We start from the raw sequence: 26,060 nt of genomic DNA, 5'->3' as shown, positions 1-26,060 counted from the left end.
CCTTCCTATCTCCCTCTTTAACTGTGGTGTCCCCCAGGGGTCTAACCTCTCGCCCTGGCTTTTCAACCAATACCTTGCAACTCTTGCCTACTGCAATTCCATTTTATGTCCAATTTCCAGTGCTATGCTGATTGACACCAACTCCTTTTCAGGCTTCCTTCAGCCACCTCTCCTTCCCTCATTTCTGATTGCCCAATCGCCATTCAAAATTGGTGCGCCACCAACGATCTTTGTCTAAATGCCAACAAGACTGAAATCCTCCTCACTGGTACACCTTCACCATCCTTTACTCTCACTCTCACTCTCTGGCTGGCCTCCCTTGGCCCTCCTCCCACCCCTACTTGCGAGGCCAAGAACCTTGGAGTCATCTTTGACTCCACACTTTCCTTCTCTGAACACATCTCTGATATATCTAAAAAGTCAAACTTCTTACTGCACCTCCTCAGAGGTACTCTGCCTTTCCTCTCCTTCCCTCAGAAGCTCACTGTCTCCCAAGCTCTGGTTCTCTCCAGGTTGGACTACTGTAACAGCCACTTTCTAAATCTGCCTGCCTCCACTCTCCGCCCTTTACAACTATTCCAGAACAGAACTGCAAGACTTGTCCTTGGCCTCAAGCCCTCCGATCGTATCTCTCCAGCTGTAAAATCCCTTCAATGTCTCCCAGTGGATGCAAGGATTAAATTAAAAACCCTCTGCACAAGGCTGTCTGGGGCCTGGGTCCAAAATACCTTCAACTCTCCCTCCATAAATACCTCCCCTCTCGAGCCCTTCGCTCCTCTACTTCTAACTCCCTCAGGGTCAGTCATTTTTCATTTTTGGGGGTAGATCTCGGTCTTCGGCTGGGGCCTCCCGTTGGAACAGCCTCCCTGCCACCTTGAAACTTTAGGAAAACCATCTCCGGAAGCACCTCAAGACCTTCCTCTTTGCTTCTGCCTTTGCCCCTTTTCTCCCCCACTGATCCGTTTCTCTCTCAGCACTCACCTGGCAACCCGGTGTCCTTCGGGCCCAGGTACCTGCTCACCGTGCCACTCTCCTGCACTGGCTCCGGGTCACCCTTTGCACTGGGGATCTGTATCTGTACCCATACAGTTCCCCACCCACTTTCTCTTCTGCACATATCAGATATACCATATACTTAATCCAGCACTTGCTGGCTGCACTACCACTGTTTATTGCCCTTATTTTTCTGTTCTCTCCTCTGTTCCGCACTTTCCACCTCTCCCCCTTTCCATGCACTCCCCACCCCCCCCTTTCCCTTTCGCTTGCGCGTTCTTAATGTCACTGTGCCAAGTAAGACCGTTGTTTTTCCCCTCCCTTTGCCTGGTCGCGCTCTGAATCACTTCTGTATGAGCGCTATATAAATAAAATATGTCAATGCTGCTCTGCCTAACATCTTAAAAAGGTAGCCTCTTGCACCATTGATCCCATTCCTCCGTCACTCAGCCTACAACACAGAACCTATACTATTGCAGACTACCGCTGGCACTACTCTGCATCACCCCTATCATCATCATCTCCGGGACCTGTGCAATGCCCTACTGTAGCATCCATTTCCAAATCCATTGTTGGGTTTCATACTGGACCCGTGTTCCTGGCACCAGACAACTTAAGCTGCCTTTAGATCTTCGCTACGCTCTGCAATCTTCCTTCCTGAACTTAGTCGATGGATCTTCATCTGGATCAGCTTTCGGCAGAGAGATCTCTCATTGACTGCAGCCCTAAGACTGCCCCCTCTGCAACTCCACTACAAAATTGCTAACTTTTTTCCAACTCTGTTGATTAAAGACTTCAATTACCATAACAATAGAGGTAAAAGATATGAAGTAATTGTATGGAGTAGAATCGACAGAATGATCTGCAATCCTATAGACAAAGAAAGAAAAAAACTAAAAAGTCCCCCCCCTCCCCCCAGCCACTAGCTTTCCTTTGCTCGCTCTACTGTTGCTCTTTGGTCCTTGCCAGCAGCTCCGCTCTGCTTCCACAGAGCTGCCAGCTCTTAGTTCGCAGCTCCGGCAGCAGTTCAACTATGGAGGCTCCCAACTTGTGGCATGCCAACGGCCGGCCTGCTCCTGGGCACACATGTCCTTTGGGTCGTCTGCTGCGTTCTGGCTTCGCTGCAGATCCCACCACAGCTGCCTCCGTAACCAGACTCACTGTTAAACTCTCACACAGGCCTCCCTGCTGGTCTGTGTGTTGCTGGTTTCCTCGCCACTTATACACCTGCAACCACTTGACAGGTTGCAGGTGTGAGCCTTCAATTAGAATTGCCTGACAATTATAAATAATAATAGAAGGACATGCCTGACCTTCACGGTACTCTGCAGGCAGCTTCCTCGCCTCAGTACTATAGTGGTGAAATAGGTTACTAGTCTTCATTACTCCTAGTCGCCTCTTCCTTGTACCAGTAACGTAGTAGGTTTTATGAAGAACATTGAGGTGAAGTGCTCTACACTAGCCATAAAGGCCGGGGGAGTGTTATGTTGATTCTTGCAAGGAAAGGGGAGATAACATGTCTTGCTCTGGGTACCCTTTTCCCCAATCCCCAAGGACCCTCCACCCAGGCGATCCTCCCTTGCTTCTCCACCTCAAGGATCGGAATCCAAAAGCACTGGCCTTTCCCTGGCCACCTGAGCAGGGATACAGGTGGAGTAGGAGTGAGGATACCCCCCAGGTTTCTCACAACATACAGAATAATATGAATAGAAAAAATAAAAAGACTTCATCCACAGTGATTGAAGTCCTACTATGTCTTAGTATTGGTGGGGGGGGGGAAATGGAGGGTGTTCAGTAATGTCTAGAAAAAATGAAACTTGGACCAATTCAATCTTACCGATCAGGTCTAGTGTTAGTAAGATAAGTCTCAGCATATAAATTGGGAATATGTATTGGATAATACTTCATCTGTAGGATGAAGGTTACCGCAGAGCTAATCAGAACCTCCTGGTTCCTTGCTTCATGAACTGGGAAAGGGAGAACCAACAGTAAAAGGTGTGAGGGTATTTCCATGCAAAAGAAGAGAATGTAACTGTTTTATGCATTTAGACAAAAGCTTGCCCATATTCCAAATCCTGGATTGCGGTTTGCTATTTTGATATGTTGTTGGTCCTCAGGTGGGGACCGATGTTGAAGAATATTGTGGTACATGTTCAGCAAGGGTAGATAGCGATCTTATGTAGGAGTAAAAAAGGAAGAGGAGAGTTCACATCCCACCAGAGATGATGCGAGTTTGAGGAAGGACTGCCAACCTTGAGAGAGCATATCTGCTGTTCCCTTTAGGATGGAGTATAATCGGGCAAGGGCTTGTTGGAGACAATGGAGAAATCTAGTGCTGAAAGCGACAGACCATTATGAAAGACTGAAGAACTCGAGTAGGTTTTATGACCTCTCTTATAGCAGGGGGGTTGATGCCGTTCCTCCAATTGTATGGATGCAGCAGTTTGCTTGTTTTTCCAAATAAATGGATGCTGTAAGGCAGATAATCCAATGCATTTCTGAAATATTTTTGAATATATATTTTTGAATATATTTATTACTGTATGGCAACTATTTTTAAATGGAAGCTGGGACTGTCCCGAAGGGTTAGGTCGGGTTAAATGTTTTCGTTGGAATGTTTACTTGCAGGAGAAGCAAAGTTCATTGGAAGCCTCCAGGGACTCGGCAGATTTTATTACACTGAAGGCTGGGAATCTCAATGAGTTCTTGCTATCGGGGACACTTTGTGACTGGGGTCTGTGTTTTCAATCGCTTGGCGGGACGTTAGAGAAGGTACCGTGGAAGAAAATGGCCAGATAGTCAGCAAGTTAAGGGAGCGGGGAAGCCGGGTGTAAATCCAAAAGATATCTTTAGTTAGGTTAGGTGCCTTGGTAATGCATGTATTAATAAAGAGTACTTTTCTTTCCACAAAGGCCGATTACCCCTTCCATGGATTTTACAGGCAAGTGTATTTCAGGGAAATTAGGTTCCTACTTTGACAGTGGTTTTGTTACACTAATCCCAAGACTAGCGTTTATCATTAACGTGATTGCCCCCAAGCCCCCACATTTCTGGAGCACTGCAATAGTAGCAGTTAAAGTTATCCAATTTAATAGACCATGGCCAGGATTCAGTTGACCCCAAGAGGGATTACCCCCGACTGGTCATCCATGGTCTCCTTCCCCAAACATGAGGTTTCTTCCTCCAGAAGAGAACATTCAAATATTAAAGACACCTTCCATGTTATGAACCTAATTTCACCTCGGAGAAATTAGAGCTGCTATACTGACTAAAGGCTCTAATTTCACCTCGGAGAAATTAGAGCTGCTATACTGACTAAAGGCTCTTCCTGCTTTTTCGTCTGCAGAAGCAGAACGGGCATACCGGTAGCAGGGTGGTATTGATGCCGAAGATAACCAGGGGCTCAGATGGCAGCTGGACAGTGGGAAAATGGGACCTGGGTGCCTGTTACGGGCCTCAGCAGAGCCTGGGAATGGGACAGAAGAGCCTTCTTAGGGCTGTAACATATGTTAGTGGTACGAGAGGAGCATGGGCGGCCAGTACAGTGCAGCTCCCGGGTGCGGAAGAAGTGGCGCGCCTCAGTGGGCAGTTCCATGTGCGTGGGGTGGGGGCGAGTAGATGGGAGGAGCTCAAGGCATCATGGGCATGACAAAGGGTACAGGGAGAAGGGGACAGGCTGGCAGGACCACCAGAGAGGTGAAAAGTGAGCAGTGGTAGCTGGAGATTTTTTTTATTTGTATTGCATAAAGGTTTGCCTCGAATATGCTGTAGCGATTGAGCGCCTTATAGCAAGGGAATACGAACCAACCAACTGTACTTACGGGGCTGTTCTCCACTCCGTCCCCGCAGAACATTTTTCAAATAGGGGTGTGTTTTGTGGATTACGGCACACTTCCTATGAAAACTGTGTACAAATACACAGTTTGCAATTTGTTTTGCATGGTGTCACATACTAGATGCAAGTCACCAACAGTGCACAGGAGCATTTTCAGGATACCTTTGTCCACATTATAAAAGAACATTCATGCAGGCTGCACCAATATATGGCAACATTACATACAAGAATTTACCCCTGTTGGGGTAAGCCTATTAAAAAAAATAAAGCCACGCCACATGTCCAGACTGGCTTCACTAATGTATGACAGTTTAGACATGCAATAACACTTACCTAGTTTGCTTTAATCTTGATGCCCGGTAAAATAAATGCCACGCTGCAGTAAAAATGATATCCAGACTGGCTGCACCAATGAAGGCCTGTCTAGCTACATAATCATCATCATGCTGGTTTTACCTTCAGATCAGTAAAAATAAATAACTTGCCAAAGAAAGAATGTATATCCAGACGAGCTGCACCAAATTAGGCCAGTCTAGCTATGTAACACCCACATTATGTTAGCTCTCCCCCCTCCCACGATGCCCAGCAAACATGTCATGCCACCAGTAGCCCCAGCCTGCTTCCCCTTCCCATAAACAGCGCATACACATATATGCTTTCATTCACACAACATACACTCTCATTGTGAACGGAGGATAGCACAGAGGGGAACGTGCTGGTCTTGAAAGCAAGACCACACAGTAATCCTAGATCCACGCTTAAAAACCGAACTCCGGTATTCAGCGCGTTATAAAACAAATAAATAAAATTCGCTCCCCTATTAATACAGCACTCCCACAACTCCATGAATGCACACATACATTTAAAAAAACAACCAAAACAAAAAAAACATATCACACATTCACACGACAATCATACACACTCACTTAGACAGTCCCTTTGCATGCACATATACAAACATGAATGACAGAAGAGGCGATGACTCCTTTCCTGTCAGTCAGCGCCTACACTAGTAGCACAAGAGGTGGCGGGGCCAGACAACCCGCCGGCCTCTCATTGTGTGCTACGCGTTTTGTAGAGCAAAGGACCCAGCATTGAAAATGAATAACAATAACAATAGCAGTAGTAATGGGGACGCGTCCGTGCTGAGAGGCCTGCAGATTAGTACCCCCATACAAATTAAGCACCCAGGTGGACAATGCTGTCGGCCACTGCTGCAAGATGTATATGTGCGTTTAGATTAATATTCTAAACATACATTAGAATGTTAATCTGAACATGTAAATCCCCAGGGGGCAGCCCCAACTCCCACCTATACAAAGGAGCCTCCACTGAACAGACCCAGAAAGCACCCCACAGGCCTCCCAAAAGTCGAGGATCTGAAATGATTAATAGGAACAGCAATTTCCGAGCCAATGCAGAATGAAAATGCCTCAAAGAGGGGGGAGAGCCAGAGTATTCCCACCCAGACGCCAATGGAAAATATATTTTTGAAGGAAAATCAGCCAGGATTGCATATGTAACGCACAATGGATTTCCCTCCCAATAATCCACGGTAAAAGGAGGAAATTGGTAATAGGAGGAAATTGATTTTTAAGTGGATATGATCTCTGCAACCTTCAGGGTGACACAAACCATAGGTAAAGCCATCACCAAGCTGTAGTAGGACACCAGGAAAATGATAGTCCCAAAGTTCCTGTCAAAGAGTTATCTGGTGAAGGAAACAGACCTGGAGCTGCCAGAACACAACAATTGACTCAATGGCCACGAAACTCGCAGGAAGAACTCCAGCCCCCAAGGATTCTACGGCTCAGAAGATAGACTCAGATATGCATGGTGAAATATACCCCCCCAAGAACTAGAATCCATCAGAGCTACAGGGCCCAGTCTTCGTTTAACGACTTTCAGGCAATGTATGACAAAAACAGAAGAGGAGGTATACTGTAATGAGAAGCAATGCCACCTGCTACAACAGATGCGGGCGGTTTCACACTGCCCTGGATTCCATAACTGTGGCAGCATTGATACCAGATTTACCTAAAGACTGGAAGGCAGATGCAGGTCAGAAAGGCATGGTGTTGCACATGTCCTTCATGAAGATCTTGTTCCCACATTGGACTGAGTGGTTAAAAAAAGCCTATAAAGATTGTATGTATTCACAGCCTCTACAAGGAAAGACCAGGGAGAGAAAACGAGTTTCCCCAGCATAGTAGGACCTTTAGAAGAGCCATACCTTACCCTAAAACAAAGCCAACATTTAGGGATGAGGGACTGCAGAGCTCTCTGGCAGCCCCACCACTGAAATCTCAGCATTCCTGAATAGATGGCCCAAGGCAGTCAGGTACAGATTCCAGTGGGCTGGAGGCTGAGGTTCTTCAGAGAGGTCTCAGGTCAATGATCCAGGGTCCTTGGGCAACAAGGGTACAATCGAGTTGATATCCCTCTCTGTGTAGTGGTCGGAGGAAACCAAAATACCCAGGAAGCCTCAGCACCAAACCGAGTTTTTACAGAAACAAACCAGCTGATACAGAGGCGAGTACTTGAGACAGTTCTGCTTCAGGAACAAGGGCAGGTGTTTACTCTCCACTCGTTATGGTACCCAAAGGGACAGGGGGCAACAGGTTAGTCCTCAAGCTAAAGAGGTTCAATGAGTACTGGGCATCAGCTTCACGTTTTTTATAGGATCATGCCTTTGCTACAGTGGGGTCTCTATGCGACTGCCCTGGACTTACAGAATGCGTATCACCAAGTAGCAATCTCATCATCTCCCGGGAAAAGTGCTCTGGTTTGCCTTAGCAAAGTGGTATTCCCAAATCACACCAAGGGTGTGTGAACTGAAGTCAGCCCAAACGATTTTTATCAAGCTAGTGGCCACTGTAGTGGTGTGCTTTCACACAGAAGAGGTGAGGATCCATCCTTACCGGGACAACAACTAGCCGATATTGAGCCAGTCAAAAGGCAGCCCGATCCTATGGGCTAGGAAGTTATGGCAGCTGTTAGAGAAACTGGACTTCCTGATCAACGTAAATTCGTCATGAACTGAGAGTCGAAGGCCTGATGCCGATATCAATGTTTCTGGTCCCAATATCACTAAAGCATCTTGTCAACCATGTACTGGAACGTTGGTGGCGTTTGGGGGAATACGAGAATAGTCCCAGTCACAGGAGAATCTGCTCACTTGTCATGGTGGCATGTCCCAGAGAACCTCTAAAGAGCAATCTCAATGTGCTCTCCTCTTCCCACTCAAGTTAAAATGGATACCATCCGACTGGGGTGTGTGGCTATGGGAAGAGGAAGCCCAGGGCAAACAGCAGAGGCGAAGGATCACTCTTCCAATTGGATGGAGATGGCAAATTTGGAATTCACTGCAGTGCTCAAGTATGCCCCATAAGTGTGAACCACACATGGTCCCCATGGACAAAACTGTGGTGCAGATGTATGCAACAGTTGGCGAACCAAGTCTGCAGGATTTTCAGCTGGTCGGAGCAGAAACTGATGTCAATATCGGCAGTGCATGTCAAGGGACAGTTGAACATTGACAGTCTCATTACAACAGCCGTCGTCCCTCATCACCATATTCACTCTCCGTCCCAGGGAATGCCGTATCGCTAGGTCATGAGGATGACCATAAGAGTATTTGATCAATGAACAAGTTATGAGGTGGAGCCAGGGATGGGCATGGATGGTTCCTTTACTTTGAAAGTTCTGCACCAGAGGAAAAAACTTTGTGCACGAGTAAGGGGAACGATGGATGACGTCTGATGTGATGGCACTACCTTATGTTTTTGAGTTATTCATACAGGCAAAGCGCACGCTTGCCCCGCATGAGAGGTGAATGTTCATGAGCTATCCACCCAACACTATTTTTAGTGCAAGGGCTTCCATGGTGGAGGTCACCCAGTAGGACATAAAGGAGTTTAGAGTATTTTTTAAAATATGTCTAGGGTATGGCCTCTACTCAAAGGGGGTGGGGATTGTTCAATCAAAATGTGAACCCAGTGGCATAACACAAGATCTGGGGGCCCCCCTGCGAGCAATGCTAATGTGGGCCCCCCCAACTCGGCAACAAATCACAGGGCGCGCCACACACTGGACCGGCCTAGATTACCACACTCGCGCAATACGCACAAACGTGCTGCTGAAGGGGTTTGCCGCACACTGCACTAGGAGAAAGATATAAATATGCTAAAAAGCCACAGTGTTTGCTATTGTTTTGTAGGGTAACATCAATCCAATACATGCAAGTCACCAACAGTGCACATGAACATTAATGCTTTGCTATTAAAAATGCCATGCCACAATGAAAACATGTCCAACTGGCTGCAAAAGGTAGACCAGTGTAGACATGTACTAACATTACAGTAAAGCATGCCAGGCCACATTTAGACATACCTAGACTGGTTGCACCAAAATGCCAGTCGAAGCAATAAGACTCATCAAGAAGAGAGCACGCATTCAAGCATGCGTCGCTGCGGCCTCTAACAACAAGGCGAAACTCTTTAAAATCTGCAAGGAACTGTCCAATCCTGTTGCGGTCTCTACCTCTCCTGTTCCCTCAACAGGTTCTCTGTACGGCTTTGGCCTCTCGCTTCTGCACTAATACTCAGGACATCCTGTCCATTATCTCCTCTTCCTCTCCCTCTTCCTCTCCCGGCCCCTCCTCCTTTCTCTTCTTTCTAACACCGGACCAGGTTTCTAGACAAGTCCCATCTATGGAAGTGTCTTCGAAACAGGTGCTCGCCCGCTACTCCAGAACCATCAAGGACCATTTTGACACCCTTGTTCCAGCCTTGGCCGATTTCTGTAATCATTCTTTTGCCACTGGAACTTTTCCCTCTCTAATACTCTTGGAAAAGCTGGCCATCTCCCAGCTTACTCTCCACACTGAATCTGTTGGTTGTCTGCATGACCATTAGTCTGGCTTAAAGGATGGCAGAGGCACGGAAACTGCTCTCCTGAACATCTGAAGATCTGATCTCTAACCTTGATTCCAGCATTCCTTCTGTCCTCATCCTTCTTGAACTTTCCTCTGCTTTCGACACGGTCAACCACGCCATCCTGATCAATTGACTGAGAACCTGGGCATCATGGATCAGGCCCTGTAGTGGCCGACCTCCTTCCTCTTGGACTGACCCTCCCAGGTCCAACTTGGTCCCTTTCACTCAGCCCCCTCTCTCTACCTGTGGCGTTCCACAGGGCTCTATCCTCTCACCCTGGTTTTCAACCTCTACTTGGCCCCTTTGGCCCACCTGTTCTCTACCTTCTCCTCTAACTTTCAGAGTTATGCGGATGACACTCAGCTTTCCTTCAGGCTGCCCTCAGCCTACTCTCCTCTCTCGCTCATTCCTGGTGTCATCTTCAACTCCACTCTCTCTTTCTCTCCTAACAACTGGGACGTCGCCAAGAAGTCCCACTACCAGCTGCACCTCCTCACAGGGACTCTTCCCTTTCTCACTTTCCCCCAGAAACTCACTGTCTCAAGAGCCCTGGTTCTCTCTAGGCTGGACTACTGCAACAGTCACTTTCTCAATCTGCCTTCCTCTACTCTCCGCCCTCAACTAATCCAGATCAGGACTGCAAGACTTATATTAGCCTCAAGCCCACGGACCGTATCTCTCCAGCCATTGAATCTCTCCACTGGCTCCTGTTGGCTGCAAGGATCAAGTTCAAGACCCTTTGCATTGTGCACAAGGCTTTCTGGGGATGGGATCCGCATTTCATCCAATGCTCTCTTCCAAAATACCTTCCTTCTCGAGCCGTAAGGGTTAGATGCTTCTCCAGGCAGAGAGTGGGGGGGTAGATCTCTCTCCTCTGCAGGTGCCTCCCTCTGGAATGGCCTCACTGCCCCTCCCACACTTGAGCCAGACCACCTGAAGTTCCGGAAGCAGCTAAAATCATTCCTCTTCTCCTCTGCTTTCTCTCTCTCCCTCCCCTGCTGACCTACCTGTCTGCTGTACCAACTGGTTGCTTGGCTACTCTCGGTCTCACTGAGTCCAGTCTCTTTCTTGATCAGTCACTCTTGCACTGCCTCGGAGCCTACCACGCAGTTAGGGGCTGTAAATGTAACCCCTACAGTCCCTTGTTCTCCTTGCACTACCCAGAGCCGAGCTGCCCTGGCTGCACTTACTCAGAATTGCTGCCCTGTTTTTCCCCTCTCCTCTCACTTGCACTTCCCCCCTCCCTTTCCCCTTGCACTTCTCATTCTCGCACGATCTGAATGACACAAGGTTTAGTAAGATCATTTGCGTTGTCCTCCCTCTGTTTTCCTTCCCTAGTCCAGACTATAAACACTTGTGTACAGGCGTGTTATATATGACATATCATATCATGTATAATTTTATCACAGATGCCCGGAAAACTATACAGTGCTGCAGTAAGGAATGGCTAGACTGGCAGAACCCAAACAACAGTCTAGCCAGGTAGTTACACTTAGCAGGACTGCTTTATCAGAAATGCCCAGTTAAAAAGAAAGTCCTACCAAACTGAGGAATGACTAGACTGGCACCAAAATGCCTCTCTAGCCACTATTACCACATATCATGCCTGCTTAGAATGGACATGGACGACCAATATGATTTATTGCACAATCCCACCCCCCCCACACATCCCCTTTCCCTCCCATCCCCTACCCCAACCTCCGAAATCAGCTCATTGGCCCAGAATTACCTCCATTTCTCTCTTCTTTGTCCCAGTGCTTACATATGAGGCTCCGTGTCGCGCTCTGAAACACTTGTGTACGAGCGAGATAGAAATAAAATATCAATCAATCATACAGGCACACCCATGCAGCCACCCATACATTTAAGCGTGCAACACTATTAGATACCTGTCAGCTGGCCTTGTTACTTAAAGAGGAACTGCAGTTGGCATATCAAACTATAAATGCCAATGCAACCACACCCTTTGCTGAAATTAAGAAGTTAGGGCAGAAAGAATCCCTTTTCCACCATAGGTTACGAGTTCCCTATGCTCCAAAAGGAAACCCATATGGAGTTAGCTGGGAGGATTCAAAACATGCAAATCCTGTAATAAGTGGTTTTGGAAAGACTTTACCAGAGGTTTTTAGAAAGCCTGGCACTTGACCAGTTTACAAACTCGCTACTAACCCTTCTAAAGAGAGCTGTCCTACAGAACTATCAACCAACTCGGGACGCAGCTATTCAAAGTGCTCAGGTATACTCAGAAGCCTTTAGGTTTTTAAAACAGCATATACTGACCCCAATCACAGGAGAGAGGCCAATCCTTTTGTTTTTTTTATCCCTCCTCAAAAGTCATAGAAACCCCATGGTGAAAGGCTGCACACCTTTCACCGTACAGGCACACACACCCAGGCACCCACCCATACACTTAAGTGTGCATTCTATCTCCGTACACATACACCCTGCCACCCATACATTTGTGTGCACCCTTCCACCATACACTCACACAGGCATCCACCTATACATTAAAGTGTGCACCCTTTCACCACATGGGCACACCTAGTCTGCCACCCATACATTTAAGTGTGCACCCTTTCACCAGACCCGCACACACGCATACCCAGCCACCCATGCATTTGTGTGTGCTCTTTCACCATACACACACGCAGACATCATGGGGAGACATAATACTTCAAAAATAAATGTTCTTTTTAAAGTCACTCTGCCTTCATAAAGAAATTATTTCAGTTAAGGACTGAACAATAACAGAAATAATTTCTTTATGAAGGCAGAGTGACTTCAAAAATAAACTATTTATTTTTGAAGTCATAGGGCTTTCCCCACCCCATCACATGGATGCCTGCAGCCTAGGGTCTTCATGTCAAGGGGTGGGGGGGTAGTACTCTTACTTCAAAAAGAAAGTTTCTATTTGTATTCACTATGCCTTCATAAAGAAATGATTACTGTTACAGAAATAATTTCTTTATAAATACAGAGTGAATTCAAAAAACAAACAAAAAAAAAAGTGGAAATAAATATATATTTTTTTAGTCCATGTGGGGTCCCATCCCAGGACATGTGGTCGCGGGGCCCCCCCGTCCCGCGGTGACTGCGGGGGCCCCTGTTGCCAGTGTGTGAACCCTAATGTGGCCATATGCAGCATTACTTTTGGTGCCATGGGTTATGGTCTACTATAATTAGATTTGTTTATAAAGCGTCCGAGATTTGTTGACCATGGGACCTAGCCAAGATGCATACAAAAGTGTACGTTATAGCTCATGGGTGGTAAGTTTTTAATAGAGCCACCAAGAGGCACACGAATGTCAGTTGCAGATCGAGGTTTGAAGTTTAGTTTATTTATAAAGCGCAGCCAGGCCCATGGGCAACCGGGCGCATAATCTTGGATACAGGTTACAGTATATATAATATACACAAATTACAATTTACAAGTTATAATACAGGTCACAACAGATTTGAAAATAATGATGGCAGATAATCCATAAATTCAAGAGCCACAGCCACCCAATCTTTTCCAGCTATTGTTGGCCAGGATTTGATAGCCCACTAGTAGAAGCAGGTAAAGAATAATTGAATGGTTGTCAGTAAACCAGATATCTGTCGGACCAAAAACATTTATTTCTAATGCTCTAATGATATTGTGGTTGTTGCCTGCATTTTCCATAGATTTCTTGCTCAGGAGGCCAAGCTGAACGGGAGATGGCTGTGGTGAGCATGGGACAAGGAGGTATAAAAGATGGGAAGAAACTAGGCCCTAATGAGCAAATTCACCATTTAATACCTTTTTTTAAAAATACATTTTTTAATTTTGCTTGTGCTCATGAAAGAATGACCCTTTTGTTTTTCCAAGGGCTGACATGCAGTGCAATAACACGGTTTAGCTTGAAATATTGTTTTGCATTATGTGCTTTTCTTACTGCATTTGAATAAATAATTTTCAGTTTGAGTAAAGAAGTGACTGCATTCAGTTTTGTGTTGGGATGGCTTTAAACGTGATATCTGGATTTATACACGTACCAGTTGAAAATATTAAATAATGTAATGATGAATTAATCCAATTGCAGCGTGAACTCAATTATCATGTTTTAGTTTCATGTACATACACAGCCTGAAATTAGCCTGTTATTGCAGCACAAGGTAGCATTGCATCAAAATAGCAGGTGTCTGTAAGAATTGGTGTAGTCCCACTGGATGAGACTACACAAGACTTATCTGCTTGGTATTACGTAACCCACCTTTTGGTGAAGGTCTGTACTACACAAGTTGGTAGTGTGACTGAGCAGCCAGGCCTATCTCAAGAGGGGTATGTGTGAGCTGGGCAATGAAATTTGTAAATACAAGTAACCCTTATACTCAAGGTTTCAGTTAGAAATCGTTATATATTTAACATCAGTTTTAAATCAGCATGCTTTTTAAAAGGCAAATGATTGTAACAATTTGAATAAATTTAGAGGTTACTTTTCAGAATCAAATAAAGCCAGTGAATAATCTTTGGATATGCTCAATACACTTCTCCTACACCCAGAGGTGACTTCAATTACAAGGATAGTATTTGCATTTATATATCACCCCAATGTACTTTGTAGATTCGGAGTTGCAGAAAGGAAGGGTTAAGGGAAGTAAAAAGTTCAGAACAATTTCTCAGCAAGTGTGAAGACAACTGAATCCTCCAATGAAGTCTAAGGGGGGGGGGGGTAAGCAATACCAAATGAAATGGATTTAGAAGGGTGCCTTTAGGGAGCCTGGAAAGCCAAAGTCATTTGGACATACTCTATGGTTCTGATGCACTTCAGGGATCAAAGTCAGAGAGTTCAGAAAATCACTTGTAGGGACACAAGCTGTTAAGCATGTGCAAAGGAAGTTGAAATCAAAGTGCCAGACTCAAGTGAGACAGCACGACTTAAGGCAAGAAGGTAGAAACCCCAAACGCGAAAAAAGTACCTTTGGTTAGAACAAAGGGGTCCAGCTGGATTCCGTCTTGCTACAGCCAAGCAGACCCTGGTTCCTGAGCCTCAGTCATGGGTACAAGAGGGAGAATGTCTGGAGGGCTCCTGCAGCAGTACTCGGGAAGGTTGTCGGCAGCCAAGGGTTTTCTTCATTTCTGCGGCACTTCACAGTTTCAGTGCTTCGCAAACAGCACTGTTGCAGAATGGTGGACACCGGTTGGGCTTTCCTTGCTCTCTTGGTCCTGCACTCTCTGGATTTCCTGCTTCTGGAGTGTCCTTAGGAGGCTCCTGCAGCTTTTGGCTGGATTTGTTCCGCAGCAGACGTTGCACTCGACTATGGACACTCTACCCCTGGCATTGGGCTTCTGCAGCAACAGAGAGGCACAGCTCTGGGTTAGTTGGTTCCACTGACCCAAGGGGAAAAGTTGTTCCATCTTAGCTTCTCGGTCGAGGTGAAAAAGGAGGTCAGCACAGCAGCAGCGCATCACCAGGCAAACAAAGGTCCAGGAGATTCCAGCAGGCTTCTCTTTACGGTTACTTCTTCAGATGTTTCTTCCAATGGTCAAGAACCTCACCTTTTAAGCATGTTTTCCCATTCATGCACAGCCTATGCTGTCAATCACAGCCACCTGGCCAATCGGGACTAGTTTCTTTCAGGCACTCCTAGAGATAAAGGATAGGGGAGTTTCAGGACCCTCCCTCACATCCTGTCCTTCCAGACACACTGGAGCCAGGGAGGCAGGGGACTTGAGGGCTGAAGCCCGCCAAAGGCATGATAAACAAAGGGCTTAAACCTGTCTCAACGCACAAAGTAAAAGCCAAGAAAGACCTCACAAACAGAAAATGGCAGAAGAAAGAAGACAGGGGCCATTTTGACAAAATGGTCACCCGTGGGTGCTGTACTGCAGCTGAGGGTTCAGCCCACGGTAGGAAAGCACAATGGTAGGAAAAAGTAAACCACTGCTGTTAGGGAGAATTCTCGTTTATGGCTAATTTCCCTTACCTAGCGAGTCCCTCAGCAGCTTTGCTGGATTTCTGGGGTTTATTTTTCCACCTGGTAAGAGTGTGAACCTTTTTCCCCACTCATACATGTGTTTTGCCATGTGTACTTCTACTTTTTGTGTGATATTGGGTTCTGGAGCCACACCACGCCATGAGCCCAACTTCTTCTGTGCGTTACACAGCACCTTCAGTGCAGTAACACAGGGTTGTCTCTAAGACTTCCCACTGACTCCATTTTTCTAGGGCCGACTACTGTCCCTCAGAAACAGGTAAAGTTGCCATTTACTTTATGTAGTCAACCTACAGACCCAGTACACCCCATCTTACATGGAGTATTGGAAAGGGATAACTCTAACCCCTTTTTGTCTGTACCTCATGGAGCCAGACTTGGCTGGTGGCAGTGGTATCTACCCTATCTTTTCTACCGCGATTATACTATATAAACGTGGTACTGTTTTAGGCTATTAAATTAGCCTCAAACATAAACCCGCTTGACCAACTACTTTTTATTTTGGCTGCGGTCGGGTTTAGTCACCATTTCTTTTTGTTAATATCCTTCTTGTGTTTTATGCGTGGCAAACCAGGTTTGCCTTCTTTGTTCGTCGACCTTTGGCGAGCTTCTAAGAAGAAGCCCTCCTTTGGCATCTGGGTGTCTAGGTGGGCGTTTAGTAACCCCCTGCACAGGGTCTCCTTGGAGACCCAAGTCGGACTTTGTGTCCATTGGCTGGAGTGGTTGTCCGGGCTGGACAACCCCCCTGCTGTGTGATTGGCTCAACTGACTTGAACTGCGGTTCCCGAGGGTGTTCAACCTACCAGTGCCTTGAGATCATATACAAATGCAAAATAACATAACATTTTCGCATAAAAGGCAGGACTCTTGGGCTGGAAGTCAGAGTCGCCACTGGAACTACAAGAACCGAAGAGAAGCGAAGAAGAAGACAGCTGCTGCAACCCCCCCCCCCGAGTCCCGGTGAAGCCCTGCTGCAGTGCTGAGCTATCTGCCCTTCAACGACAGAGAAGTTCCAGTCCGGAGTCTTCTTCCCTTGAGCCTGGTGGGATCAACCAGCTCACCTTCAACAGCCAGAAAATCCTCTTCTGGGTTGAAATCGCTTCACGAAGCTGTAGTGGTCCGAATAGCCACCAGAAGAGCCCTCTCCTGTTTTAAAGGAGCGCACCTTTTATTCACCGTTGCTTTGCTGCTGCTGGCCTCATCCCTGGGTAGTGCAAATCGCTCCAAACATCCTTGTCCCCACGACTGAAGCTTCAGGAACAAGTGCCATGGTACCAGCTTTCTTCATTCGGATAAGGTACTGTGCACATTTGGTCGTTCTCTACGTCCGACCTTGAGGAATCGGGGTGAACCCTTTTTTCTTACTGAAGGCTTGTCCTTTCTTCCTTCCCTCTTATAACTTTTGCCTCCCTTTGACAATATCCAAGTACTCCTGGCAACTTTAATCTCGAACTGTTCCAATCGTGCTATCCTCGACAACAGAGCCCTGCTCCATTTGACACTGGCGCATGCCTATTGACTATCTGTATTTTAGAACACGTCCTCTGATTCTAGTGCCGTGACAGAAGTATTGCCTATGATTTTGATCCCCTTGGCCTTTATTCAATGTGCTAAGTGTGTTTGACTACGGTTACATTTCTTCCGTGGGTACTCTTTTCTTTCGTAAAACCGAACTGTCATTACGGTCAAAAAGTGAGCGCTTCTTAACCCCTGGTAACGTCTTGTTTCACAATACCGGTCTGTCAAATCCTAATGTACTTACCTTGAATTGACCTGAACCAAAGGAATTGGTTGTGTTTAGTATAATTTAGAGTGTGGTTTTGTTTAATAGAAGTGAAGTGTTTTGTGAACATATGGTTTAAAAATAAATGTACTGAGCAGACCCCGATGTACAGGGACTACGAGTGAGTGGCAGAGAGTACAAACTAGCCCTGTGCGCGGACAACATCCTGCTCCATGTCCTGAATCCGATGTCATCGATTCCCTGTGCGATTCACCTGATAGAAGAATATGGCAGGCTGTCAGGCTTCAAAATAAATAAAACCAAATCGACTCTCTTCCCACTTCACTAACCCTCCCCGGACCACCAGGCGGACCTTGAAACCCTGGGACTAATCATTGGAGGTCCAACACTGAGATACCTAGGGATCAACCTTACGAGAGACCTCAAACATCTCTATGTGGCGAACTTCCCTCAATTCCTGGACGCCCTCAAAGCGGATCTTGTAAAATGGAAACCTCTCACGATCTCCTGGATGGGACGACTGAATGCCATCAAGATGGTGAGCCTCCCACGTTTTTCTGTATCCCTTCCAAGTTCTTCCCATCGCAATTCCGGATCACTTCTTCTAGCAAGTCAAAAAAGCTATACTAGATTTCCTTTGGAACGGGAAGAAACCTAGAATATCCTAGGAAACACTGATACTACCAAAAGAGCACGGGGTAGGCCTACCGGACATAGAGCGATACTATCAGGCGACTCAGCTCAGGATCTTGATTCCTCACCTGCGCGACCGAAGGGACATGCAATGGATCCAATTAGACAACGACAACCTGACCCCCGTTACCCTCGCTGTGTGGCTATGCGTCCCCAGACCGAAACTGACGGGAAGATTGCGCAACCACCCGATACTGGGAACGCTGTGGAACATATTGAAGGAAGGGAAGGGAATGTCCGGAGTCACCACATGGCACTCTCCCCTGAGCCATCTCTGGTCTCCCGGGATCAGAGAGCATATCCCCGAGCACCCCAGATACCATGCCTGGTTCGATGCGGGACTGGAGAGAGTAGGCCAGGTGTGGAGAAACGGGAAATTCATTCCGATTACGGACCTTGAGGAAGCACTCCAAGTACACCCAATCCCGGTTTTTCTGCATCTCCGGTTGAAAGGGGTACTATCCAGGAAAGAATGGAAGACCAAGACACAGAGGGGGCTCACGCCCTTTGAAACAATCCTGGACACGACCACCACGAACAAAGGCCTAATAGCATGCATGTACAGTGCTTTGATCACTAAGGACCAACCCGTGAGTTCCCACCTGAAAGAGAGATGGGAGAAAGACTTTGGTAGAGAATTTGATCAACAAGCCTGGGACAGAATTTGTGAAACTCCATCAAAAATGTCGATTGCAGCCCAATATAAGCTACACGTGACAAAGCTACTCCACAGATGGCAGTATGACCCATACCGGCTCTCCAGAATGTTTCAGTCCTCCAGCCCCAGGTGCTGGCGTCAATGTGGCATGGATGCCGATTACTGGCATATGTGGTGGGGTTGTCCCAAGGCCCGCATCTATTGGCAGGAAGTCCTGGGATGGATTAAGCAGCTAGACGGCATAGAAAGGGAATTATCCCCCCTCCTGATCGTCTTCGGTTTGGAAGAAGAGGAAGATGAGCTGATCAGAGTCAGAGGACTGGTATCCCCACTGCTGTTGGCCGCCAGAGCGAGCTTAGTCATCAAATGGAAGTCTTTACACCTCCCGACCAAAAAAGATTGGATACAAATTGCCACAAACATTTACACAATGGAAAAAAATCACAGCCACACTCCATGACAAGGCCGCACGACACGAAGAAGCCTGGTGCGACTTCGCCAACAAATACATATCAAACCCAGTGACAACGACCCGGCGCACCAGCAAAGCCAAACATCCCCCCCTGGCCCGGACAGGACACCCCAGAGCAACCTACCAATTTAGCATGCCTGTCACAAACCTACACTGGGCACTCCATGTACTCCAAACCGAACGTTGACCAGCGCCACACATGTCGCTCGACTCAAATTAACACGACAAACGCCGGAGATCCTGAAGTTGCATGTGCAAAGACAAGGGGTAGGTGGGAGGGGAGTATGGGATCAAAACGTCCCCCCACGAAGGGGTGGCGAGTAGTTTATGTTAAACGTTGACGCAGATGATAACGAAATTGCTTTTAGGTGCTGCTATGTGAATACAACATATAGCCACCTGTATGTCTCTTACTGATAATTAAAACCAATAAAAATGTTTGCTTGAGTCACAGTAATTGTAGTCCTTTGTGTAATCCCCATTACTGCTCATTTGCTCTTGAGATAAGCCTGGCTGCTCCGCTACTGCTACCACTATAACTGTGTAGTACAGGCTTGTACCAAAAGTGAAATTGTACTAACACTTGTGGACTTAATCACCTGTAGTGTTCCCTAAGGGTACTGCAGAGGATTCTGCCTAACAACTGCAACCAGCCATTTAAAGTAGCGAGGCTAACAACATTTTTTACATGGGAAAGTAGAATAAGGGACTACTTAGTAACCCTCCCAGCACTCCACATAAGATGGGGTGTGCTTGACCTACAAAGAGAAAAGGTAAGTAAAGTCAAGTGCACTTTACTATTCTTGGGAACTGTAGTTCACCCAAGAGAAGGTATTTAAACTTTAAGGGAAATCTAAATGATTTCTCAGTGGCACTGCACTGAAGGTGCTGTGTGTCACTATATAAAAAGCAGATGCCTATGGAGTTTGTCAGACTCCCAAAACAGTGAAACCAAAATCCAAATCAGCGGAAAACACATGAGTGTAAAAAAAAGATCTCACTTACTCCAGGGTTAAAATGAAAAAGTCTTAAATTCAGCAAAAGAGCTGGGGGTCTCAAAGGTGGGAGGATTTGGGCACAGAAATGAAAATTCGCACTAACAGCAGGTTACAGAATCAGGGCCTGTTAAGTGTATTGGAGTGCCACTCATTGGCTCCAAAGTCTATATCTATAAATATAAGCATGGAATATGGAACAAATAAGTAAAGTGGCGCTCCACCACGGCATGGCACTTATTGTGCAGTGAGCTCAGAATCAGGCCCTCAATATAACAGATACGAATAAAAAGACCAGCAAGAGAACCCTCCAAGCACGAACGGGAATAATTGACCCAGTGCCAATCATATTGGAAGCGCTATCAAGAATGCTGCGTACCGTCAGGAAGTGCCCCAGCACTCGGACCTCTAACTTCCATTGTGTGCCTTATTAAAATCCTTCACCCCCGTCTCGCCGCATAGTTCCAGCAGCACAGGCGCATTCTCTGCGCGGAGAGCTGGGCATATAATACCACCACAAACACGCCCGACGAGGCTGGCCATTGAGGTCGGGGAGAGTACTTCCCAGGGGCGGGGACTGGTGGGACCAGTCTGTCCCACTTGAGGCGTGATCTATAGATCGGCACCGAGGTTTGATCACCTTCTTGCCGGGCCACACGGAACACCCGTGGCTGTGCCTCGGGCATCGGCACCTGTTATCAGGCACGTTGCTGGGACAGTGGCCACCGGAGGGGAGCGGCCCGTGTTTACACTAGATACGGCCATGGTACATGCACACGATCTAAAGCACAAACGCCGAGTACGGGCCGGGGCAGCGACATGCCTACGCTCAAACGGTACCACCTACGAGGGCGGGATTACCACGATAAACCAGAAAGGCGAAGAGCCAGGGTACAATATCATATCGTACAGTGGGGCGCGGGGGGAGTTGGGTACTCCCGAGTCCCTCGAGAGCGATGTTAAACTAATGGCGCACTTTAAGCTACCAAATAAAGGGAGCGTAGCTTTTAATGAGTAAACAATATACATTAAAATATATTTTGAAAAACTACCGACGGGAGTCGAGAGACGTAGGAGGGGGGAGGGGGTAGGGGATAAACGTGTAACTGGTTATAAGCATATCTGTGGAAAAAATGAACCAGAGAAAGGAATGACCCGCTGAACAATAAAGCCTTACCTCTGCTTTTCTTGTGGGTCCCATGGCTGCGAGTAATGCGGCAGTTTCGTGTCTGCTTTATTAGAGGTCGAAGGTTACGGCTGGGTCCGGGCCTCCGAGTGCCAGAAAACATCCACTTATATGGGGCTTCTTTAAGGGTCTGCTGAGACTAAGAGTGATACTCTACTACGCTACGCTTGAACTCTGCCCTCCCCAGTCCCTGAGTGTATCCCGAGGAGCCCCTCCCTCCAAGGCCCCCCACCGTGTCCCATTGTTTCTGGAGAATCCCTTCTCCACGAGAACTCCTCGCTGTCCTGGGACCCGCTGTGTATTCGGCACCCCCTCCTTAACAGGTAAACAGTATTAACTAGGGGCCCCGCCCTCTCCTCAAGGCTGGGCTCTCGGAGAAACTCATTAACTGGGCCTTTTCTCCATTTTGACCTACACTGAAACAAGTTGAGTACGCCATTTCCTTTAATCACGGGGCCTGAGATTGACACGGCAAAGTAGTGACAACGCTGTGTACACAATGTGCAAAGCTTAAGACAGTGACTAGAGGCAAAGTAGCTCGAGCACAGAGCTGACAATTGCCGTCATGCGTTGTGTGACACCTTCTGACTATTTTTGACATTTGCATTCTGGGACTTGTCGTTTGTCCCCTTTGGAATGATGTATGCAACGCTTGCTCCTCTATTTTTCCTTGGCGCCCTGATTTTTGGGCAATGTCTCAGGGGATGCGCAGGGCACAGAAGTTGGTTTAGGTCGCAGAGGACAGAGGAGGCAGAAAGCGGTGATGTGGTCACGTGATCGTGGTGCGGCCTTGAGTGTTAGGAAAGTTCTCAGAATTTCCCATGCCCCACGTACACCCGGGCCCACCCGGATGGGAGGCCTGGGGACGTAAGCTGGGAGGTGGGGGATTTGTGCGAAGTCTGGTGTGGCAGCGCCTGTTTGGCGGTGCCCCACTTAGCATGCACATGGTGGGGTTGGGCTGCTGGGTCCACAGCGCGTCTCCAAGACAGGAGGATGAGGTGAGAGGGGCAGGTGACAACCTGTAGTCACTGCCCCCTGTCACCTTGCCCTCCATACTTCAAAGGCCCCCCTTCCTATCCTGTGGATGCTGAGCGAGGGGGGGGGGGCCCTTTGAAGTTCAAAGAAAGGGCCGCCTTGCCCCCAGGCCGAATTTTGCCTTTATCTGGCGGGGGCAAGGTGGCCCTTCTCATGCTTCCTCCCGACAGAGGACAGCTGGAATTCCCAGGCACACATTTCGGCAGACCTGCATTGGAAGGAGGCAGACACTGAGCCCCAGCATTTTACTTTACCTGGGAACTACAAGAGGGGGGGGGGAAGAGGACCCTGACCCACACAGCAAGTTGGGAAACACAAAGACAACCCATTACGAACCAGCACGCAGAGACCCAAACAGGCAAGAGATGGCCAACGCCTTATCCCTGAAAGAAACATTACTCCTGGAATGGGCCAAAGCAGCGGAAGCTGTCCATGGCATGGACGTGGTGCAGGAAAGAATGGCAGAGCTCGCATCCACCGGCCTCAACGAGGATGACGCAGGCGCCCTGGAAGAGGAGGTCGACGGCGATGAGGAGCCAGCAGAAAGGGAGCAACCAGCTAGGAAGAAGCAGCGCCTTGACGTCCGCAGCATGCCCGCCTCTTCAGACACCCACCCAGGCACCAAAAGGAAAGCAAAATCAGGTACTGTGAAAAGCAATGATTTGGGGCCTATGCTTGAACAATTTTTAAAATGGCATAAGGGTGCGGGTGCTGGGAAAAAGAGGAGGCACAGGGATGACTCGAGCAGCTCCAGCAGCGAGAGTGACAGCACAGACACAGAGTCGGAATCTGGGGGCGAGGACGACCAGGGCCACCTTAAAGCATGGGTTGGGCCTAGCAATGATGTACCGTCTCCAACCCCACATATGACTAAATATGGGAGGCGCACTGCCTGCAAAAGTGTAAATAGAAGCCTAAAAAAGACCATTGCATGGCACATTGAGCGGAAAATTAAGAGAAAGATCTGGAAAAAGCAATTTATTGACATTTTCTGCCTATTGGAATATGAAGAATTAGGTTTTGGCATTTCAAAAAGGGATAAGAAAGAGGAAGAAAAAGAGAGAGCAAAGAGGCCCACACTGGAGAAGAATATTCAGAACTGGGAGGCCTCTTTTCAAATTCTATCCACAATAATTCTAGAAAAATTCCCAGAAGAGGGCACTGCACTGATTGCCTACCACCACAGAATTTTGGAGATTCACAATACCTTTTGGGGGGGAGTCTTGGCTGAACTATGATAGAGAGTTCAGGAAGGAGATGCAAAGATTCCCTGACCTGGGCTGGGAGGAGGAAGACCCTAAATTGTATCTTTTTCATGTATTAAAAGAAAACTCAGCTAAGAGCGCCCAAAGCAGCAAGGACTATGAGCATCAGTATAATAGAAGGGGTAGAAACAGGCAACATAACCAGCGCAGGCCTCAACAAGACAGTACAAAAACAAACCCCCCTTTCGAAGAACGCCCCCAGGGGGGCAAAAAACAGGGCATAATCAGGGGCAGTCTGGCAACCGCAGCAAGGGGGGGGGGCAAAGGAAGCACTCCGGGGTCCTGCTGGTACTTCAACAGAGGGTCATGAAATAAGGGCACCAAGTGCAGATACAAGCACCAATGCAGCACATGCAGTGGTGGCCACAGCAGCAACAATTGCACAAAAGCCTCTCCTTCCAGGCCCAGCCCAAAATTCACTGAGGGCAAAAACATGCACTAGCTATAGAATAGGGGCCTCACCAATAAAAATTGACCAACTGCTAAAAATGTTAGAGAACTACCCTGACCCAGCAGCTAGAGCATTCCTGGCTCAGGGTTTCAAAGATGGCTTCCAGATCCCATTCAAAGGCCAGGGATCTCCCACCATACCCAAGAACCTACAATCTGCCTCATCCCTAGCTACCACAATAAGCGAAGAAATTGATAAAGAGCTACAACTAGGGAGTATTGAGGGCCCCTTCCAGCACCCCCCCTTCACTGAGTTTTTATGCTCCCCCTGGGCATTGTGCCCAAAAAAGAGCCGGGGAGTTCAGGATGATCCATCATTTATCACACCCACCCGGTAGCTCTTTCAATGACGGCATCCCTGCCACGGAGGCCGCTGTCTCTTACAGCTGCGTGCAAGATGCTGTCGACCTAGTAAAACTGTCAGGTAGACACGCTCTCATGGCAAAAGCGGACATTAAGTCTGCTTTCAGGCTGCTGCCCGTGCACAAGAGCACCTACCAGTGGCTGTGTTTCCATTTTGACAATAAATTCTATTTTGACAAATGCCTTCCCATGGGCTGCGCCATCGCGTGTGCCTATTTTGAACAGTTCAGTTCTTTCCTACAGTGGGCGTTCCAACAGGCCATGCCCAGAGCCAGAACAGTACACTATTTGGATGATTTCTTCTTCACGGGCCCAGCAGGGTCTCTCCTATGCATCTCATCCCTAAAAACATTCAGTGAAACCATGCAGGAATTAGGGGTTCCTCTGGCACCCGAGAAAACTGTAGGACCCACCACCACCCTGTCATTTCTAGGAATAGAGATTGACTCTTCCATGGGGGAGTGCCGCCTGCCCAGGGACAAAATAGAGGACCTTCTACAGACAATAAGGCAGATGACAGGCAGGGACAAGGCAACGCTGCGTGAAATACAGTCCCTTGCTGGGAAGCTGAACTTTGCTACCAGAATCATGCCCCAAGGCCGGGTTTTTCACAGGAGCCTGGAACTAAAAATGAGGGGGGTTACAAAGCCACACCATCACATCAGATTGGGCAAGGAGATAACACAAGACCTGGCCATGTGGGAAGCATTTCTTAACAACTTCAATGGCCAAGTGATATGGCGCAAACCCATGAATGGGGCAGACAAAAGGTCCCTGTTCACGGATGCGGCTGGCAGCAGAGGCTTTGGGGTATGTTTTGGTAACAAGTGGTGCGCCGGCCACTGGCCGCCCTGCTGGCAGCAGAGGGGCTGGACCAGGAACATCACATTGCTAGAGATATTCCCGATATGGCTGGCACTTTACCTATGGGGGGACCTGTTGACCAACACAGAACTGGTCACATGGTCAGACAACATGGCGGTTGTACACATTTTAAACAAGGGTGCTGCCTCCTGCCCTCTGGTGCTAAAAGTGTTGAGAGAAATGACGAAAGTCACCCTGGAAAATAACATTGTAATAATTGGGCGGCACATTGCAGGCAAAGATAATAAGGCCGCTGACGCTCTGTCCTGTTTTCAGTTCTCCACTTTCAAGGCACTAAACCCACAGGCAGAAGCCAGGAGGACAGCAGTTCCAGAAGAGGTTTGGGCCATCATGGACACACCCAAGGCAGCCCCCGCCAGCCAGCCGGTCACAGCTCTTCCATGAGATGCCCGCGCCCAGCTCTACCCTCACCCCCGGGCCCGGACAAAAGGGGTTGCCTTTCCCGGCACCACACTCCTGCAGGTGAGCCTAAAGGTGTCTTAGGGGAACTGGCCAAAAAGGCGCTGGCACAGAAAACTGCCAAAATGTACAATAAATGCTTGACTGATTTTGGAAGGATCACAAAAGTCACCAACATCAGGGATATACAGG

At 47.7% G+C, this 26,060-nt stretch overlaps 1 protein-coding gene across 1 annotated transcript in view; it reads right to left on the bottom strand.

The window, feature by feature from the left end:
* The window catches only part of LOC138582763 (rab11 family-interacting protein 4-like), a 100,551-nt gene extending 78,662 nt beyond the window's left edge, over positions 1-21,889 (bottom strand). Inside the window, exon 1 of the mRNA XM_069654382.1 lies at positions 21,463-21,889. Coding sequence (XP_069510483.1) covers positions 21,463-21,486 — 24 coding nt within the window. The 5' untranslated portion in view covers positions 21,487-21,889. The remainder of the gene's footprint in view (positions 1-21,462) is intronic.
* Between the last annotated feature and the right edge of the window lie 4,171 nt (positions 21,890-26,060).

This window comes from Ambystoma mexicanum, chromosome 3q (assembly GCF_040938575.1).
Source record: "Ambystoma mexicanum isolate Mex_15411 chromosome 3q, UKY_AmexF1_1, whole genome shotgun sequence".
Taxonomy (NCBI): domain Eukaryota; kingdom Metazoa; phylum Chordata; class Amphibia; order Caudata; family Ambystomatidae; genus Ambystoma; species Ambystoma mexicanum.
The sequence above is the reverse complement of the archived record's forward strand: the minus strand, read 5'-3'. Positions and strand labels throughout refer to the sequence as shown.